At 36.6% G+C, this 22,721-nt stretch overlaps 1 protein-coding gene across 1 annotated transcript in view; it reads right to left on the reverse strand.

Moving 5' to 3' along the window:
• The window catches only part of LOC135111690 (GDP-D-glucose phosphorylase 1-like), a 164,372-nt gene that overhangs the window by 36,187 nt on the left and 105,464 nt on the right, over positions 1-22,721 (reverse strand). The window contains exon 7 of the mRNA XM_064025285.1: positions 26-126. Within this exon, the coding sequence (XP_063881355.1) occupies positions 26-126 (101 nt within the window). The remainder of the gene's footprint in view (positions 1-25; positions 127-22,721) is intronic.

Here is a 22,721-nt window from a genome sequence, read left to right on the forward strand (position 1 = left end):
GTGGTTAATCTTGATTTCTACTTACTTGATGAGTTTGTCAATATCTCCATTTTCCAGTTGGAAGACAAAGCCAGGAGCAAAATGGTTCTTGAAAACATAGCAAGGTCCAGCCAGGCTCTCACATTCCTGCAAATGTTTGTCATAATTTAGTCTTTTTTACTGTAATTTGAAAAATTCATTGAAATACACATATATTCCTTACTGGTAAACTGCAATGAATGATTAAGCATAATTTTCTCATCTATATGAACTTTTGTTTTTGTGAAGTTTAATAATTAGCTACTGTGAGATTTGAACATGGAAATTTGACTCCATTTTTGGTTAAGGAGTAGCAAGAATGATATTCAAAAACATTCCTGGAAACCATCATATCTCACCACATAAGTGACATTTTATTCCTCAATCAGCAATGATGAAAAGATTTTGGGTGCCACGAGTATGTTATGACATCACATGTCATACCTGGATTTATAAGTTATAACCACCTGAAAGTTGTCTTAACTAATTCATTGCAGGAACTGTTCACATTTTCTATTAAACCAAACTTTATTAGCAATCTCTTTTTTTCCCCATTTTGGGAACATATCCCTTGACTCCCTCATCTCATGTAAAGACATCCATTTCTCCTCTACTTTCTGCACTTCATTAAAATTACTCCATTTGCCTTCTTCAAAATATTTCCTCATTAGTGTAAAATTTGTTTTATTGTAAATGTATCTCCCTACTTTGTGCTCTTCTCTTTTCCCCACTTCTCTTTATTTATTTAATATCAACTCAATAACTACGTGTTAACCTTTTCCTAATAGGCTTTTACATTTCATGCTTTCTATTATTTCTGGCTCATTAGCAAACAATAGGTCTAGCCTTGATGGTTTTTCATTTCCTAGAAATCATATTTTTTCTTGGATCCATTGTGTCTGTGTATTGTCCATTGCCATCTGTAGTAACATATTTCCCACTGATCTTTCACCTCCTTCCATTGTTCACTCCTCCCAATACACCTCTTTACAATTAAAATCTCTCATCATTGTTAAGTTGTCACTTTTTGCTAAGTTCTGCCATTCCCTCACTTGTGTCCTTCATCATACACTCATAATTTTCATTGCTCCAGGATCTTATATCATGTGGAACATACACCATAAGGAAATTTCTCCTGCTTTTCCCTTCTTGTTTCATCACCATTTGTATCACTTCAGCAATTCCTTTCCCATAGCTAACTTCTTCAACTCTTAAGTCTTTCCTTACTAAAATCATCACTCCCTCTCCTTGTTTTTCTTTCCTGTCTTTCCTCCATACTGCCAATATCCGGGGACACTAATTTACCATTTAACTTCCTTTCAACTATTCCTATTATGTCCAGTTCGTTTTCTCCTAGATAGTCATTTAACTCCAGCAGTGATGAAATTAACTGATTAACATTAGTGTATAATACCTTCAGTTCATTCCCTCTGTCTCCTTTAGCCTGAACTACCATTTCTTTAACCTCATGTCCATGACCCTCCAACAGAACTTCTTTTTCTCTGCTTCTGTTCTGCCCTCATTTGTTTTCCATATATTCTTCATCTCCTCTTTCCTAGTAAGTTTCCAGGGTCCAGCCACCACTTCTTCTGCAACTGCCTGTGACCTAAACTTGACTTTCAATGGTCGCTCCCCTCCTTCGGTATACTTTTCAACTTGGACTACTTCAATTTCCTCATGATTACTGCTTCCTTCTTTTTGAACCTCTTTAACTAAATCAACTGTCACACTGCTTTCTTGTTTTTCTCTCACATGGTATATTGGAAAAAACTTTTCTTTAATCCCAAATATTAAAACACATTTCTTTTTCTCTACTGTATCTCTCACAAAACCTTTCTTTTTCTTTATAACCTTCACCACTGACTTCTCTGTTTTTTCTTTTATTTGTTTCTCTAAAATTTCTTTAAAACTTGCTTTTTCTTCCTCTCTTTCAATCATCCACTGGTTCAGTTTTTCACTTATTTTCTTTATATTCTCACTGTTCACCTTAACTTTTCTTCATATTTCATCAATACCTTTTCATATTTCTCACATTAAAGTTTCAAACATTTTTTTTCCTCCTCCAGAACTCTGTCTAACTTTCATTTTTTTCACCTTTTTAATAACTCGCTTATTGTTTGCTCTGTTGCTAGCACTCTCCTATAAATCAATTTATCTGGCAGTTCCTTCTCTTCTTTTCTGAAGTCAGAAAAATCTATATCACGGCCATTAGATCTCCTGTCTACCAGACTCAATATCATGCACATGATCTTTCCTTTTCAAATAGGCAGTGTCCCTGTGTTATTTTAGGTGATGATGCCTTTTCCATTAAAGCCATACCTAATAAAATCATATCCTGGTTGTGATCAGACAGCCAAACATCAAATTTTCAATTATCAACTTTCATGGTCAAGGAGGACTTCAGAAAATACATTCAGTATTCTTGCAGCTAGATTTCTGATGTTTATGCAGCTGATGTCTGCAGCTTTCCTGGATTTTCACTCTTCCTGACCAGGGGGGGTCGTGTATTAAGTAGAAGTAAACATTATTAGACAAACAATATTCTATGGATCATATGGCACCATTCCATCCAATTACCTATAGTGTAGTACATATTATTACATGAAATGTTGGCCACGACTTTTCCTAACACCATTGGTCATATCTGCTTTCCCCACATCGCTACAAGAATTTCACGTCAGATGGATATATTTTGCACACACACACACACACAAAGAAATGGGTGCACAATAAATAAAATTAAAGTTATGTATACAAACATAGATGGATTAGTGTCCGGCCTAAGGGAACTAAGAGATTATTTACATGAAAAGAAACCAGAAGTGGCATGCATTATGGAAACAAAACTAACAAGGGAGATTAATGTTGAATTTGAAGAAGAAGGATATAACACATGGAGAAGAGATAGAAAGAATAAGGGAAGAGGAGGAGTGATGATTCTAGTAAGAAAAAACATCTTGATAGAAACAGTGGAATATGGTGAAGGGAGGTTAGAAACATTGAGTGTGGAGATCAAGATCCAAGGACAAGAAAGCAGAAAAATTACTGTTGCATACATGCCTCCAAAGACCAACACTTGGGGGACTGATGATTATAAGCACATGCAAAGCGAGTTCATAAAAAGTATAGATGACATGCTAAAGATAAGAAACAAGGTGTTACTAAAAGGAGATTTTAATAGCAAAGAGATAAACTGGGGGGAGATGGAGGTGACAGGGATTGCTAGTACATGGAGTGAAGAATTTTTACAGACTATGATGGTAAACATGATGGATCAATGGGTGAAAGAAAATACTAGGTACAGAGGGTAAGATGAATCATCACTACTAGACTTGGTTTTTACAAAAAAGCCAGAAAATGAACCAAGTATATATAGAATATTTGTGTCCAGTGGGAAAAAGTGATCATGTGAAGATGGAGATAGAGATCAAAGAAGAAGTGCCAAAATTCAATGAGGAATATAAAAATGAGAAAAAAAATTATGCTAAGGCTAAGGCGGAGAGCTTGATTGGAATAATTTATTAAGAGGTATGGAGGTGCAGAAAAAATATGAAGTGTTTTTAGGCAAGTTTAGAGAAGGTGTTGAAAGATATGTGCCAAGATATAAGGTAAAAGAAAATAAGAAAGTGTGGTTTAATTGAAAGTGTGCTGAGGCAAAAAAGAAGAAGGAGAAGGCATGGAAAAAAATGAGAAAACAATGGAATGAGATAAATAGAGAAGAATACAGGACAGCTAGAAATGATTATGTTAAAATAAGAAGAGAAGAAGAAAGAAATTTTGAAAGAGATGTAGTTGGAAAGTGTAAAGAAGAACCCAAACTTTTCTATAGATATATAAATGGAAAAATAAAGCATAGAGATACCATTACAAAGCTGAAGAAAAATGGGGAAATTTATGAAACCACACAAGAGATGGCTGAGATACTGAATAAAAGCTTTAAGTCTGTATTTACAAGAGAAACTGTCTTTGCATCACTGGGAGATGAGGAACAACAGAAAGGAATAGAAAACATACAAGTGGAAAGAAAAGAAATTAAAAGACTACTGGAAGAGCTAGATACTAGGAAGGCGATGGGACCAGACGAAGTAAATGGATGGATATTGAAAGAATGTAGAGAGGAATTGGAAGAACCAATATGGGAGATAATTAACAGTTCTTTGAAGGAGGGAAAAGTACCAAAGGAATGGAAGAGAGCAAATATAGTACCATTATACAAAGGAGGTAATAAAATGGAACCACTGAATTACAGACCAGTCTCACTCATGAGTATTGTAAGTAAACTCTGTGAAATAGTCATTAAGAACAGATGGGTGCAATATCTTGAACAAGAAAATATAATAACAGAAAAACAATTCGGTTTCAGGAAAGAGAGATCTTGTGTAACAAACTTACTGAGCTTTTATACAAGAGTAATAGATAAACTACAAGAGAGAGATGGTTGGGTTGATGCAGTCTATTTAGATCTAGAAAAAGCTTTTGATACAGTTCCACATAAAAGTCTCATATGGAAACTGGAACATCGAGGAGGGCTAAAAGAAAAAATACTTAAGTGGATGAAGGATTATCTCCAAGGTAGGGAAATGAGTACAGTAATCAGAGATAATAAATCAAGTTGGTGCGAAGTAACAAGCGGAGTACCACAAGGGTCTGTGTTGGCACCTATAATGTTTCAGGTCTATATAAATGATATGACGGTGGGTTTAAATAGCTACATTAACATATTTGCAGATGATGCAAAATTGATGAAAGTAATAAAGAACCAAGAGGATTGTGAGGAACTACAGAGGGATATTGATAGAATTTATGAATGGAGTAAACGATGGAAATTAGAATTCAATATAAAGAAGTACCATGTAATGGAGACGGGAAGAAGTAAAAGGAGATCTTCATGGAAGTATAAGATGGGAGGAATCACAATACCAAAGAGCAAAAAAGAAAAAGACTTGGGAGTAATAATTCAAGACACGCTATCACCAGAAAAACACATCAATGGAATATTTGGCTCTACATATAATTTGCTAGCAAATATCAGGGTGGCATTTAATTACCTAGACAAAGAAATGATGAAGAAAATCATAACACACATGATACGCCCCAAACTGGAATACGCAGCAGTGGTATGGTCTCCACACAAGAAGAAAGATATAAGGAAACTGGAAAGAATACAAAGAACAGCTACAAAAATGATACCTGAATTGGAAGACCTAAGTTACGAGGAAAGACTGGAAGAAATTGGATTACCAACACTGCAAGAAAGAAGGGAAAGAGGAGACCTGATAACAATGTTCAAATTAGTAAATGGCATGGAGAAGATAGACAGAGATGACCTAGTTGTATAAGTGGAGGAAGGAGATAGACGTACAAGGGGACATATGAAGAAATTAAAGAAGAGTCATTGTTTGGGAGATATTAAGAAATACAGCTTTCCGCATCGAACGGTTGAAATATGGAATAACTTAAAAGAAGAGGTGGTTGTGGCAAAGAGTGTGCACATGTTTAAAGAGAGATTGGACAAATTCGGGTATGGAGACAAGACTAATTGAGCTTTGGCTCGGACCCTGTACTATACAACTAGGTAAATACAGCTAGGTAAATACACATGCACACACACTGTGCGACAGCCATGGCAGCCACCCTTGAATGATATTATGCAAACGGAGAGGAAGTTGGGCATCACACAGTTATGTCTGGTTTCATCAAACTACCAGATGATGATTAGGAAAACTGAACCTGCTAACAAGTAAAAAACAAACAAAAAAAACATTGCTGCACCTCTAGAGTATAAATTGGTTACAGTAGACTATGTGTAAAATATATAAAAATAAATAGATAAATAAATAAGAGTAAACATTTTCTCTCTATTTCTTCAACTCCCTATTATTTCTGTAATGTTGCTAGCATTGAATTATCAGTCACTGTCTCAGAATCAGCACATTGTTATTTTAGTGGTGTATGACATGTAACAATACAAAAATATGACAAAAATATGCAGGTGCTGGTGAGTGACAATAATGTAAAGCTTGCCCATGTAACAATGAAGTGCAGGGAGACAAGGAGGGCAATGATTTCCTTTAAACTGGTAATTCAGTCATGTTTTTTATTAGTAGCAATGTCTCATGAACACCACAATAGGCTTAGTTTTCCTACATATCATAATGGAAGCATGATAATATCTACTGATGTGAGTGGTAGCTTCACCTTCATCAAGGTGGAAGCTTGGGGTTGCACCCTGTGTTTCTATAGTATTTAACACACACACACACACACACACACACACACACACACACACACACACACACACACACACCGTGTAGTGTAGTGGTTAGCATGCTCGGCTCACAACCAAGAAGGCCTGGGTTCGAATCCCGGGCGTGGCAAGGCAAATGGGTGAGTCTCTTAATGTGTAGCCCCTGCTCACCTAGCAGCAAGTAGGTATGGGATGTAACCTGAGGGGTTGTGACCTTGCTGTTCTGATGTGTGGTGTGTCAGTGGTCCAGTCCTACCCAAAGATCAGTCACTATGAACTCTGAGCTTTTTCTGTAGGGGAACGGCTGGCTGGGTGACCAGCAGACGACTGTAGGTGAATCACACACACACACACACACACACACACACCTGCATATAAAGTAAGGAGGAGCAAACATATTTGGTATAATGCCAGATATGCTGCAGCTAAGAAGAAAAAGGATATAGCTTGAAAGAAACTGAAGAAACAAAGAAATGAAAATGAAATGAGAGCGGTATAAGGAGGCAAGGAATGAGTATGTTAGAATAAGAAAAGAGGAGGGGAAACAATTTGAAAAGGATGTGGTAAAGAAATGTGAAGAAGAGCCCAAGCTTTTTTATAGATATATCAATGGAAAGATGACAAGCAGAGAGACCATAAACAAGATAGTAAAGGAAGGAAGGATATATTAAACAGCAGAAGAGATGAGTGAAATTATGAAAGAGAGTTTCAGGTCTGTGTTCAATGTGGAAGCAGATTTTACAGAACCAAACAAGGTGAGGTAGGGGGGGATTATGGGAAGTCTTGATGCAAAAACATGAAATTGAAAAATTGTTAGAGAAGTTGGATGTCAAGAAAGCAATGGGGCCTGATAGAGTGTCAGATTGGACACTAAAGGAATGTAGAGAACAGGTGGTGGAACCAATTTGGGATGTGATTAACAGCTCACTGACTGAGGGAAGAGTACCAAGAGAGTGGAAGAAAGCAAAAACAGAGATGGGTGGGTGCATGCCTCCCCTCTTTCTGCAGCCTTGCTGCACAAGACTTTTTCTTTCTTTCACCTCTATACTATCCACCTCCCTAATGCAAGAGTTAACCAGTATTCTCAGTCATTCATCCCTTTCTCTGGTAAACTCTGGAACTCCCTGCCTGCCTCTGTATTTCCACCTTCCTATGATTTAAATTCCTTCAAGAGGGAGGTTTCCTTCAACTTTTGACTACCACTTTGGACCCTTTTATGGGACTGGCATCTCAGTGGGCTTCTTTTTAACTGGATTTTTGTTGTCCTTGGCCAATTTCCCTACTACATAAATAAATAAATAAATAAATAAATAAATAATTAATTAATTAATTAATTAATTAATTAAGAAAATGCAGTGTACTTGGACATCAAAAAAAAATTTTTCATAAAGTTCCACATAAAAGACTATTGTGGAAGATGGAACATATAGGAGGACTGAGAGAGACAATGCTAAAATAGATGAGAGACTACTTAAAGCATAGAGAAAATGGAACTGTGATCAGGGACACCTGTTCAAGTTAGAGTAATGTAACAAGCATGGGTCCAAATATATATATCAATGATATGCAGGAGGGTTTGACCAGTTATATTAATCTGTTTGCTGATGATGCTAAATTGTTAAGAGTAATAAAGAGCCACGTTGATTGTATGGAGTTGCAAAGAGGTATTGACAAGATTTATGGATGGAGCAAGAAGTGGAAATTGGAATTCATTGCTAAGAAATGCCATGTGATGGAATTGGGAAAGAGTAGAAGACCTGCATGGGACTATAAAATGGGGGGAGGAAGTAATAATGAAGGGCAAGGAGGAGAAAGACATGAGAGTGGTATTTCAAGATACCCTGATTCCAGAATGGCATATAAATGAAATATTTGGCTCAACATACAGGATGTTAACATGGATAAGACTATGATGAAAAAAATTATAGCTACTATGCTACATCTCAAGCTGGAATATGGAACAGTGGTGTGGTCTCCACATATGAAGAAAGATATAAAGAAGTTGGAAAGAATTCAGAGGGCAGCAACAAGGATGGTAGTGGAGCTGAAAGACCTAACATACAAAGAGGGGCTGAAGGAAATGGGATTGCCAACTTTGCAAGTTAGAAGAGGAAGAGGAGATCTAATAATGATGTATAAAATAGTTAACTGCATTGAGAAAATAGACAAGCAGGACCTGGTGTTACTGGAAGAAGATGAAGTTGGATGGATGAGAGGGCACTCAAAGAAGATCAGGAAGAGTCAGCGTTTGAGGAACATCAAGAAGTGGAGTTTTCCACATAGAACTGTGGGTATCTGGAATGGTTTAAATGAAGAGGTTGTTACAGCACCAAACGTACATAAATTTAAGGAAATGCTGGATAAATACAGATATGGAGACAGGACACTATGAGCCCTGCTCAAACCTTGTACTATACAACTAGGTAAATACAACTAGATAAATACACTCACAATATTACTACATGCTTTATGCACTAAATAAATACATCACATGGGTCCTGTGACCAGGGGCCTTGCAAGTTATATGGAGCTTGTCCTGGAGGCAGGGATAGACTGGAAGGTGGATGGAGATAGAAGTTACAAGGCTCAGGAAAGAACAATACAGAAATGGGACACAGAACTATGCTAAAGCAAACTTTGCAGAACTTAATAAATTTTACAGAAAAATTCACTGGAACTATTTGAAGGTAAAGTAGTGCAAGAAAAATATGAAATATTTTTGAGCAAGTACTCGTATAGAGAGGGGTGCAACAGTTTGTACCAAGTTATAAAATGAAAACTGGGAAGCATGAATGGTATAATGCCAAGTGTGTAGAAGAAAAAAGAAAAAAGGACAGGGCATGGAAGAAAATGATGAGACAACTGAACAGAAAAGCTAGAGAAGAATATAGAAAGGCAAGGAATGAATATAGTAAAATAAGAAGAGAAGAAGAAAGAAATTTTGAAAGTAACATAGTAAGAAAATGCAAAGAACCTAAACTCTTCTACAGATACACAAATGGGAGAATGAAACATAAGGATGGCATAAACAAGTTAAAAAGGGAAGGAAGAATTTATGAAACTACTGAGATGAAGAGTGAACTTATGAATGAGAGTTTTTCAATCTGTGTTTACAAAGGAAACTGAATTTGTGGTACTAAAAGTGGTATCACAGAATGAGGGAATACAGAAGATACAAGTAAAGAGAAAAAAAAATCAAGAAACTGCTGGAAGAGCTGGATGTTAGAAAAGCTATGGGACCAGATCAAGTAAATGGATGGATATTAAAAGAATGTAGAGAACAAATAGAAGAACCCATATGGGATATAATTAACACCTTGTTGATAAAGGGAAAAGTACCAAGGGAAGGGAAAAGAGCTAACATGGTGCCAATATACAATATACAATATACAAATGTACAATATACAAAATATATAAAATGGAACCATTGAATTATAGACCAGTGTCACTAACAAGTATTGTAAGCAAGCTTTATGAAATAGTAATTAAAAACAGATGGGTGGATTCAGGAAAGGGAGATCCTGTGTCACAAATCTACTGAGCTTCTATAAGAGAGTAATAGATGGAGTGCAAGAGAAGGATGGATGGTTGGTGCAGTATACCTGGATCTCAAAAAAGCATTTGATCGAGTTCCTCACAAAAGCCTTATGTGGAAGCTAGAGAATGGAGGAAGACTAAAGGGACCAACATTGAGATGGATGAAGGATTATTTACAAGGGAGGGAAATGAGAACAGTAATCAGTCACTAAATCAAGTTGGCACTGAGTGACAAGTGGGGTACCGCAAGGATCTGTTTTGGCACCCATTATGTTTCAAATATATGTAAATAATATGACAGAGGATCTAAATAGTTATATAAACCTGTTTGCTGATGATGTAAATATAATGAAAATAATAAAGGATGAAAATGACTACAAGGAGTTACAAAAGTATATTGACAAGATAATGAATAGACCCAAAGATGGAAACCAGAATATAATGCCAAATAATACCACATGTTGGAAATAGGAAAAAGTAAAAGAGACCTTCGTGGAAGCATGAAATGGGAGGAAAATAATAATGAAAAGTAATGATGAAAAAGATTTTGGAGTAATGATCCAGGACACGTTATCACCTGAAAGGCACATAAATGGAATATTTGACTCTACTTACAGCTTGTTAACAAACATTAGGGTAGCATTTAACTATTTAGATAAAGAAATTATGAAGAAAATTATCACAAGCATGGTATGAGCTAAATTGAATATGCAGCAGTAGCTTGGGCTCCACATAAAAAAAAAAAAAAAGATATATGGAAACTGGAAAGAATACAGAGCATAGCAACAAAGGTGGTACCAGAATTGAAAGACTTAAGCTATGAAGAAACACCTGAACAGATGGGATTACCAACACTACAAGAGGAAACCAATGTACAAATTAGTAAACAATATAGAAAGAATAGACAGAAATGTCTTGGTACCACAGATAGAGGAGGGAGAGTGACAGACGAGAGGGCATGGAAAGAAAATAAAGAAGAGTGGATGTTTAAGTGACATCAAGAAATACCCATAAAGAACTACTGAGATCTGGAATGATTTGAAGGAAGAAATGGTTGCGGCAAACAATGTAAAGAGAAACTGGATAAATATGGTTATGGAGACACGACAAAATGAGCTTTGACTCATATATATATATATATATATATATATATATATATATATATATATATATATATATATATATATATATATATATATATATATATATATATATATATATATATATATATATATATATATATATATATATATATATATATATATATATATATATATATATATATATATATATATATATATATTGTGTGTGTGTATTTACTGAGTTGTATTCACCTAGTTGTACTGTACAGGGCATGAGCCAAAGCTCATTTTGTCCTGTCTCCATAACCATATTTACTAGGTAAATATAAGATTACACCTAAGGAAGGATTACACCTAAGGGAGCTGATGAGATTACTGGATCCTACAGTGGATGAGGAATTGAGCCTCCCATCCCTTTGTCTATCTGCAAACAGTTGCCATTTCCCTCATTGTAATCATGGCACCTTGAACTATAGTAGCTCAGAATTTTCATTGTCCAGCTTATCACAGACAGGCACTGAGATAATTTGTTTCTGTAAAACTCTAAGGTTTACTTTCTCAATAGTTATTAATGAGTGTAATATATATATATATATATATATATATATATATATATATATATATATATATATATATATATATATATATATATATATATATATATATATATATATATATATATATATATATATATATATATATATATATATATATATATATATATATATATATATATATATATATATATGTATATATATATATACTGGAACCTTGGTTACCAAATGCCTCCCTTTTCAAATAATTCAGTTTTCAGACAAAATTTTAAACTCATTATTGCTTCAATTGTGGTACCATAATTCAATTTTAGAACAAAATTACTTGATTTCAGGTATTAAAAGGCATAGCAAAAGCTGCCATTTATTACTAATCTATAGTTTCTATAAATATCTACTTAATTTTTATATATTTGGAGGAAAGACACAAAATGTAAGACAGTAATTCAATCTTTGAAAAACAGTAAGCGTGATTCCATCGAAAAGCCTCGATGTAAGCAAATAGTTTTCAGCTTTCAGGAGTAATCCCTAGAAACCGGTGGCTCTCTTGATGACCCCCAATGCCATCACTACTGCACAACTGCATTTTTCCAGTAGCTTTTCCCATATGTCTAAGTGTTATTATCACTTTCATTTTGGTGGTAAGTGGGTTGCTCCTCTCTGTGTCTCTCTGTAAGGCTTCCCTCACAAGAGCGATCTAAATAGTATCTTCTAACAAGTTCTGCGTCACTAAGTTCATTCATTACATCCTTTCTGAATAAATAATTTGTGAGCTTGAGATGTGAAGCAATCATCTTGGCTGTGGGAGCATTTGTCCTAAGCTGCTAAGATGGGGTAGACTAGTGTCTAGGAACGGATTTATCCATTCTTCATTGATTGCTATGGGAAAAATAATTTTGGTTTCCCAACATTTCAGATTATGAACAGCATTCAGGAAAAAATTAAGTTTGAGAACTGATGTTCCACTATATATATATATATATATATATATATATATATATATATATATATATATATATATATATATATATATATATATATATATATATATATATATATATATATATATATATACACACACACACACACACACACACACACACACACACACACACAGAGGGTGTCCAAATTACGTGGTAAGGAGTTACAAATGTTCAGAGATACGAGCAGTCTACTCTCAAAATGAAATTGTGCTCTTGACATTATTTCCTTTGTTAACCAAAAGTTCAAATTTACCTAGTAAGGTGCTTCACCACTGCTCCAGAACACAGGTCTTGTAGCAGTCTATTTTGAGATGTTGGTTTAAAATTTTAATTTAATTCAGTAAGATTCCACAGCATACAGACCTCTGCCAGTTGGCCTCTGAGAGGCATAGAGACTGGAGTGTTGAACTGCATAGTATAGAAAGCCCGCTCCATTACATTAAGTCAACAAATAGGCAAACATACCTGTCTTATTCTTTCAGCCAGCCATCTTAATAAATTATATGAATAAAGGTGTGTATAACCTGGAGGAGGAGAGGAGAAGGAAAAAAATGTGCATGAGAGAGAGAGAGAGAGAGAGAGAGAGAGAGAGAGAGAGAGAGAGAGAGAGAGAGAGAGAGAGAGAGAGAGAGAGAGAGAGAGAGAGAGAGAGAGAGAGAGAGAGAGAGAGAGAGAGAGAGAGAGCATCTTATAACTTGGGCTACACCTGCTGGACTTTGGCTACACCCATTCCTAAGTCCACAAATAGGCAAACAAACCTGTCTTGTGCTTTCCAACAGCCATTTTAACTAATTATGTGAATAAAGGAATGTGTAACTTGAAAAGGAGAGAGAGAGAGAGAGAGAGAGAGAGAGAGAGAGAGAGAGAGAGAGAGAGAGAGAGAGAGAGAGAGAGAGAGAGAGAGAGAGAGAGAGAGAGAGAGAGAGAGAGAGAGAGAGAGAGAGAGGATAAAAAAAAAAAATGTACTTATAACATACATCCATTTCAAAATATATTTCAATATCAAAGGACCTTCAAATCACAGATTTAGCAAAGTTATAAAATCAATCATTGGCTTTATTATTTCATATCACTTTCAATTGTTATTTCCTTAAAATCACAAGTTATTCCTTTTGGACTATCATTTTGCTGTTGCCTGTTTTGCATTAAAATTTATCTATTAAATGAAATCACTCTCAAAAGGGCAGAGGTTGGGGAAAAAGGTTGGTGGGATACATGCGAATAAGGTTACCTGCCCGTGTCCTGGTAACACACTCTTTCAGCATGGCTACAGCTCCCTTAGTTAAGTAAGCAGTGTTGTTGTGTGCAGTGAGATAACACAATATAAAATGAAGAAAGTAGTAGAATGAATGAGAAAAAAATAATGAAAGAGGGAGAAAGAGAGAGATGAGAAGAGAAGAGAGACAGGTTGGGGACGAGACTTGGACGTGTCCCGGACACTGAGCTACCAGGCCTGAAGCTTCTAGAATAATTATTTGAGCAGTCACTCATGTTCTCCATGTAAATTTCTGTACTTTCCCTGTCCATTCAATCTGAATCTCACCTAGTATTTAGTAGAAGAGTTGCTCTTGACAATACAGTAATCAGTATTCATCTATCCCCCCTAGTATGATCATTAGAATTTTCAGAAATAAAGTGTCTTGTTTGTGCATGGGGAGCAGAGTGTGAGCGGATGTATATATGTATGTGTGTCACCACACCCCCTTCCTTGTAAACCCTAACCCTTGTAGTAGATTGGGTGAATGCCATGCTTTCCCATAATCAGTCATTACCCAGCACTTAGACAGAGCAGACGTATTGAGACGAGCACTAATATCTGACGGAGACTGAGATGGGATAAGAATTAGCTGGGTCAGTTGCCTTAAGGGGATAAGTGAGTCATTACTGGCCATACACCCCGGCCTACTTGTATAGAATATGAGTCTCCATAGTAGTCTGTCAGAGAGGATAGTTGTGTATAATACACTCCAGAACCAGGGAAGTGTGTGCATGCAGGCTGAGCTCTGACACAGTGAAAAGTGAATAATCCTCCAGTGTGTTCATGGGCACTCGTTTATCATCATGTCTCTTGTTCATGAGCTTGTTTAGTGTTAAATGCTATTGCGTCAGGCTCCTGGAGGGTGCTTGACTTGCAGAGGACTTAAGTAATTACTTAACTACTGACTACTTAACTTCCAAAGTGGAGCACATTCTGACCCTCTTCCCTTTTGCAGAGATCTCCATTCTTGGAGACTTCAATGTTCACCACCAACTTTGGCTTTCCTCTCCCTTCACTGACAATCTTGGTGAGCTAGCCTTCAACTTTGCTATCCTGAAAGACCTAGAGCAATTGGTGCACCGTACTCATATTCCTGACTATCTTGGAGATACGCCCAACATTCTTGACCTTTTCCTGACCTCTAATCCTTCTTCTCTATCCTTATCTCTATAACTTCATCTGACTGTTCTATTGCTGCTGTGGTAGACAGTCACTGTTCTTCTCCTAAATCTATTAACAGTGGTGTTCCTCAGGGTTCTGTCCTGTCACCTGCTCTCTTCTTATTATTCATTAATGATCTTCTAAACCAAACTTCTTGTCCTATTCACTCCTACGCTGATGATACCACCCTGTACTTTTCCACATCTTTTCATAGACATCCAACCCTTCAGGAGATAAACATTTCACACAGGGAAGCCACAGAATGCTTGACTTCTGATCTTTCTAAAATTTCTGATTGAGGCAGAGCAAACTTGGTATTGTTCAATGCCTCAAAAACTCAATTCCTCCATCTATCAACTCGCCACAACCTTCCTGACAACTATCCCCTCTTCTTCAATGACACTCAACTGTCCCCCTCTTCTACACTGAACATCCTCAGTCTGTCCTTTACTTATAATCTGAACTGGAAACTTCACATCTCAGCTCTAGCTAAAACAGCTTCTATGAAGTTAGGCGTTCTGAGATGACTCCGCCAGTTTTTCTCACCCCCCAGCTGCTAACTCTGTACAAGGGCCTTATCCATCCATGTATGAAAAATGCTTCACATGTCTGGAGGGTGTTCCACTCATACCGCTCTTCTAGACAGGGTGGAATCAAAAGCTTTTCGTCTCATCAACTCCTGTCCTCTAACTGACTGTCTTCAGCCTCTCTTTCACTGCCGCAATGTTGCATCTCTAGCTGTCTTCTACCACTATTTTCATGCTAACTGCTCTTCTGCTAACTGCATGCCTCCCCTCCTCCCGTGGCCTCGCTGCACAAGACTTTCCTCTTTCTCTCACCCCTATTCTGTCCACCTCTCTAATGCAAGAGTAAACCAGTATTCTCAATCATTCATCCCTTTCTCTGGTAAACTTTGGAACTCCCTGCCTGCTTCTGTATTTCCACCTTCCTATGACTTGAATTCCTTCAAGAGGGAGTAGTCAATTCTTGACTACTGCTTTGACCCTTTTATGGGACTGGCATTTCAGCAGGCATTTTTTGGGGGGGGATTTTTGTTGTCCTTGGCCAGTGTACTTCCTACATCAAAAAAAAAAAAAAAAAAAAAAATAGCTGTGTAATGAACTTTACTCCCTCTTCAGATCCTGACAAGGCCTGTCTTCCAGGAGGTAGTAAACACTATTCGGCTTGAGGCTATAACATGCTGTTGGACAGTGGGAGGACTTGTTACAGAGGGCAGTTGTCTAGCAAGGTGTTATACCTAGACCATATGTGTGTTATTGCATGTTATACCAGTTTCTTCCTAGACATGGTTGTTGATCCTTTCACAGCTGTGGGAGTTGATTGTTGTTAGAGCATTTCCCTTGTTTATAGGTGGGTAAAACAAACAGGCAACCTTAATTAGTATGACCTGGCAATACGAATGTTGTGAAAAGGGTGCAGGAGTCACAAGGGATCCTGTACACCCGTATTTGAGCCCTGCACTGAGTCCACGTAGGAGGTGGTTCAGGAAAGTTAGTCCAGGTGCAGCAGCTTTGTGAAGGGGCTGGGAATGGTGGTCATAACAGCAGGTATTCATTCATCACAAATTCACAGAAATATTTGTAACATCTAGCTGCAGGATCACAATGCAGTAAACATTCTTGACAAAAATCTCTGAAATAATTAAATATTAAAGTATGTAATTAAATTGTGTGTGTGTGTGTGTGTGTGTGTGTGTGTGTGTGTGTGTGTGTGTGTGTGTGTGTGTGTGTGTGTGTGTGTGTGTGTGTGTGTGTGTGTGTGTGTGTGTGTGTGTGTGTGTGTGTGTGTATTTACCTAGTTGTGGTTTATGGGAGGGGAGTAATTTCATGGTATCCCTTCTCTATATCTATCCAGTTTGTTCTTAAAACCATGGACGGTTTGGCATTCACAATGTTTTCACTGAGTTCATTCCATTTGTTCACACTTCTATGAGGAAAACTATACTTTTTTTATGTCCCTTCTACAGTTAGCTTTCTTCAACTTCTTACTGTGTCCCCTTGTACTCTGTGTGTCTAAATTTATAAAACATTTTTTGTCCACATTTTTCATACCATTTATCATTCTACAGATGTTTATTAAATCTCCTCTTTCTCTCCTATTTTCAAGGGTAGGAATTTCCAACATTCTTAATCTCTCTTCATAGGTCGACTTACTCAACTCCGGAACCATCTTAGTGACTACTCTTCATACTCTTTTCAATTTTGTAATATTCCTCCTTGTATGAGGAGACCACACCACTGCCACATATTCCAATCTTGGTTTTATCATGGAAATCAACAAATTTTTTTATCATCCTTTCATCCAAATATGAGAATGCCATCCTCACTCTTTTTAACAAATTCATCATCTCTCCAGTAATTTTATCAGTGTCTGTCCAGAGTCAAATTTTCAGTAACTGTTACTCCTAAATCCATTTCTTCTTCTGATTTCTTTAACTACACACCATCCATCTCATAATATTGTATTCTTTTTTTACTCTTACCAAACTCCATTACTTTACATTTACTTAAAATGAATTCCATCTGCCAAGATTTATTCCATCTATTTATTTTATTTAAATAATCTTACAGTACCATAAAGTCATTTACATTTTCTACCCTTCTCATCAGCTTAGCATCATCTGCAAATAAGTTCATATAATTATCTATTTCTTCATTCATGTCATTTAAATATATTACAAACATTATCGGTTCCAACAGTGACCCCTGTGGAACACCACTAGTTACTTTCAGCCAAGATAAATTTTCATCTTGTATTACAGTTCTCACCTCTCTATCATCCAGATAATTCTCCATCCATTCCAGCAGTCTTCCTCCAATTCTTCCATAATTTTTTATCTTCCATAGCAATCTTTGGTGTGGTACTTTGTCAAAAGCCTTCTTCAAGTCTAAGTAGACACCATCCACCCATTTGTCTCTCTCCTGCACAATATCAACTACTCTTGAATAAAAGGACAATAAGTTTATGGAGCATGATCTTTCCTCTCCTAAATCCAAATTGACAATTTACCAAAACTTTACTTCTTTCCAAGTATTCCATCCAGCATTCCTTTATTGTTCTTTCACATAGTTTTCCTACAACACTAGTCAATGACACTGGTCTATAATTTAGTGGGTTTTCCTTATTTCCTCTTTTGAATATTTGCTCTCTTCCAATCTTCTGGTACTCTTCCCTGCAACAATGATGTCACCACCATACTGTGAATTTTATTAGCCGGTTGTTCTCTACATTCTTTCAGTATCCAGTTTGATACACCATCTGGACCAGATGCTTTATTTATATCAAGTTCTTCCATCATCTTAAGTATTTCCTCATACCTGACTGGAACTGTACTTAGTATATATCTGAAAGTTTTGTTTATAATCTCAGCCATGTCCTGTGCATCCTCATAGACTTTTCCTTCAACTTTCACTCTTGATACACCTTTCTTCTTCATCTTCCCATTAATATTAATATTAATATTTGGGTTAATTTATATACTTTTCTATTACATCTCTTTCATAGTTTCTTCTCCCCATTCTCATTATCTTAACGTATTCATTTCTAGCATCAACAGAACCATTCCTTACTTTTTCTACATCTTGCTCCTCCTCTAGGTACAAATTTCTCCACAGCAGTATTATATATCCTTATAAATTAATCCCATTTTTCCTGGGCATCTGCATGTTATAAGCCCTTCCAGTCCACAGCAACAAAGTACTTTATTGATATTTTTCAAAGTCAGCTTTACTATATTTAAATCTTCTTATCTTATAATTTTCATCAACGATTACATTTTCATTTTCAAATTAAATTCCATCAATACATGATCACTTTTACCTAGAGGGTTATCATAGTGTATAGTTTCAATAATTTCCATGTCCTTGGTAAACATTAAATCAAGTTTTGATGGTTTGTCTCTTTCACTAAATCTGGTATCACAATTAACCCATCGAGTCATCAAGTTTTCCACCACCCACTTTAATAGTCTATTGCTCCATGAGTTCTCGCTTCCAGTAGTTGTCAATGTCTCCCAGTTTATCTCCTTATAATCAAAATCACCAACAATATCACTACTTTGCATCACTATTTTTTCAAGAGCTTTTAGCACATCTACACCAACATCTCTTCATGCTCTTCTTTCTGCCAAGCATTGGTCATATGTGGCACATATACTCCTGTATAATTCATTATCCTTCCATTTCCACTTCTAATCATCACTTGTAGAATTTCAGTGTGTGTGTGTGTGTGTGTGTGTGTGTGTGTGTGTGTGTGTGTGTGTGTGTGTGTATTTACCTAGTTGTATAGTACAGGGTCCGAGCCAAAGCTTAATTAGTCCTGTCTTCATACCCGAATTTGTCCAATCTCTCTTTAAACATGTGCACACTCTTTGCCGCAACCACCTCTTCTTTTAAGTTATTCCATATTTCAACCGTTCAATGCGGAAAGCTGTATTTCTTAATATCTCCCAAACAATGACTCTTCTTTAATTTCTTCATATGTCCCCTTGTACGTCTATCTCCTTCCTCCACTTTTACAACTAGGTCATCTCTGTCTATCTTCTCCATGCCATTTACTAATTTGAACATTGTTATCAGGTCTCCTCTTTCCCTTCTTTCTTGCAGTGTTGGTAATCCAATTTCTTCCAGTCTTTCCTCGTAACTTAGGTCTTCCAATTCAGGTATCATTTTCGTAGCTGTTCTTTGTATTCTTTCCAATTTCCTTATATCTTTCTTCTTGTGTGGAGACCATACCACTGCTGTGTGTGTGTGTGTGTGTGTGTGTGTGTTAGGGGAGATAAGGGAAGTAAAATGAAAATGGTTATCTGTATTTAGTCAATCTGAATGTTACTTATTCTCTCTCTCTCTCTCTCTCTCTCTCTCTCTCTCTCTCTCTCTCTCTCTCTCTCTCTCAACATTATCTATTAAATAATAATAATAATAATAATAATAATAATAATAATAATAATAATAATAATAATAATAATAATAATAATAATGATAATAGCAATAATAATAATAATAATAATAATAATAATAATAATAATAATAATAATAATAATAATAATAATAATAATAATGATAATAATAATAATGATAATAATAATAATAATAATAATAAAAATAATAATAATAATAATAATAATAATAATATTAAAAACAACAACAATAGTAATATTAATAATAGTGTGTGTGTGTGTGTGTGTGTGTGTGTGTGTGTGTGTGTGTGTGTGTGTGTGTGTGTGTGTGTGTGTGTGTGCGTTTTTTTTTTTTACGTAAGAGGGACACCAGCCAAGGACAACAAAAATCCAATAAAAAAAAAGCCCACTGAGATGCCAGTTCCCAGATAGGATCTGAAGAATTAGTCAAAAATTGAAGGATAAGTGTCTTGAAACCTCACTCTTGATGGAGTTCAATTCATAGGAAGGTGAAAATACAGAAGCAGATGGGGAGTTCCAGAGTTTACCAGAGAAAGGGATGAATGACTGAGAATACTGGATAGCTTTTGCATAGGAGAGGTGGACAGAACAGGAGTGAAAGAAAGAAGAAAATCTTGTGAAGTGAGGCCACGGGAGGAAGGGAGGCATGCAGTTAGCAAGATTAGAAGAGTAGCTAGCATGAAAATAGTGGTAGAAGATAGCAAGAGATGCAACACTGAGGTGATGAGAAAGAGGCTGATAACAGTCAGTTAGAGGAGAAGAGTTAATGAGATGAAAAGCTTTTGATTCCACCCTGTCTAAAAGAGCGGTATGAGTGGAACCCCCCTAGACATATGAAGCATACTCCATACATGGACAAATAAGGCCCTTGTACAGAGTTAGCAGCTGGGAGAATGAGAAAAATTGGTGGAGATGTCTCAGAATGCCTATCTTCATAGAAGCTGTTTTAGCTAGAGATGAGATGTGAAACTTCCAGTTTAGATTATAAGAAAAGAACAAACTGAGAATGTTGTGTAGAAGAGGGAGACAGTTGAGTGTCATTGAAGAAGAGGGGATAGTTGTCTGGAAGGTTGTGTCGAGTTGATAGATGGAGGAATCGAGTTTTTGAGGCAATGAACAATACCAAGTTTGTTCTGCCCCAATCAGAAATTTTACAAAGACCAGAAGTCAGGCATTCTGTGGCTTCTCTGTGTGAACTGTTTACTTCATGAAGGGTTGGACATTTAGGAAAAGATGTGGAAAAGTGCAGGGTGGTATCATCAGTGTAGGAATGGATAGGACAAGAAGTTTGGTTTAGAAGATCTTTGATGAATAATAGAAAGAGAGTGGGTGACAGGACAGAATCCTGAGGAACACTACTGTTAAGAGATTTAAGAGAAGAACAGTGACTGTCTACCACAGCAGCAATAGAATGGTCAGAAAGGAAACTTGGCAACAGCAAAAGTTTCACCAAAAAGAAGATGACCAAGACTCAGTAAAGAAAGCCAAGTCACCAGTAGAGTGGTCTTGACAGAACCCATACTGGTGATCAGATAGAAAAGGATGTGAAGTGATAGATGTTTAAGAATCTTCCAGTTGAGGATAGATTCGAAAACTTTAGATAGGCAGGAAATTAAAGCAATAGGATGGCAGTTTGAGGGATTAGAATAGTCACCCTTTTTAGGAACAGGCTGAATGTAGGCAAACTTCCAGCAAGAAGGAAAGGTAGATGTTGACAAACAGAGTTGAAAGAGTTTGACTAGGCAAGGTGTAAGCACAGAGATGCAGTTATGGAGAACAATTGGAGGGACCCCTTCAGGTCCATAAGCTTTCTGAGGGTTTAGGCCAGCAATGGCATGGAAAGTATCATTGCGAAGAATTTTAATAGATAGCATGAAGTAGTGGAGGAGAGGGAAGAACAAGCCCTGAATCACCCAAGGTAGAATTTTTAGTAAAGGTTTGAGTGAAGAGTTCAGCTTTAGAGATAGATGTGATAGCAGTGGTACCATCTGGTTGAAATAAAGGAGGGAAAGAAGAAGCAAAGTTATTGGAGATTTTTTTTGACTAGATCCCAGAAGTCATGAGGGGAGTTAGATCTTGAAATATTTTGACACTGAAGAAGTTTTTGGCTAGTTTGAGAACAGACTTGGCATGGTTCCAGGCAGAAATATAAAGTGCACGAGATTCTGGTGATGGAAGGCTCAAGTACCTTTTGTGGGCCACCTCTCTATCATATGTAGCATGAGAACAGGCTGTGTTAAACCTAGTTTGAAGATTTAGATCAAGAAAAAGTGTGAGAAATGTATGCCTTCATGCAAGATAATCATTTATGTTATGCACTTGGCACACAGAGATGGGTCTCTGACATGGAAGCAGTAGTCATTAAAGGGAAATCAGCAAAATACTTCCTCAGATCTCCCTAACTAGTAGAGACAAAACGCCAAAGGCACCTCCACTTAGGGGGATCCTGAGGAGGGATTGGAGTGATAGGACAAGATACAGATATGAGATTGTGATTGGAGGACCACATCGGAGAAGAGAGGGTAACAGAATAAGCAACAGGATTAGAGGTTAAGAAAAAATCAAGAATGTTGGGTGTATCACCAAGACGGTCAGGAATACTAGTAGGGTGTTGCACACTAGGTGTGTGTGTGTGTGTGTGTGTGTGTGTGTGTGTGTGTGTGTGTGTGTGTGTGTGTGTGTGTGTGTGTGTGTGTGTGTGTGTGTGTGTGTGTGTGTGTTACATACTATAAAATTACTGGGTACAAGCTAAAGGTTCCACCTTGATGAAAGGTGAAGCACCCATCAGATATCATGATACAATGATATTTAGGAAAACAAGCCTAACATAGTGTTTATGACACCACTGCTGATCAAGAACATGACTGAATGACCAGTTCAAAGGAAACCAGTATTCACAACCTCAAGTTTCTTTCTCGACAAAATGTGAAGCTCTCATCAGA

This window comes from Scylla paramamosain, chromosome 2, assembly GCF_035594125.1.
Source record: "Scylla paramamosain isolate STU-SP2022 chromosome 2, ASM3559412v1, whole genome shotgun sequence".
Lineage (NCBI taxonomy): Eukaryota > Metazoa > Arthropoda > Malacostraca > Decapoda > Portunidae > Scylla > Scylla paramamosain.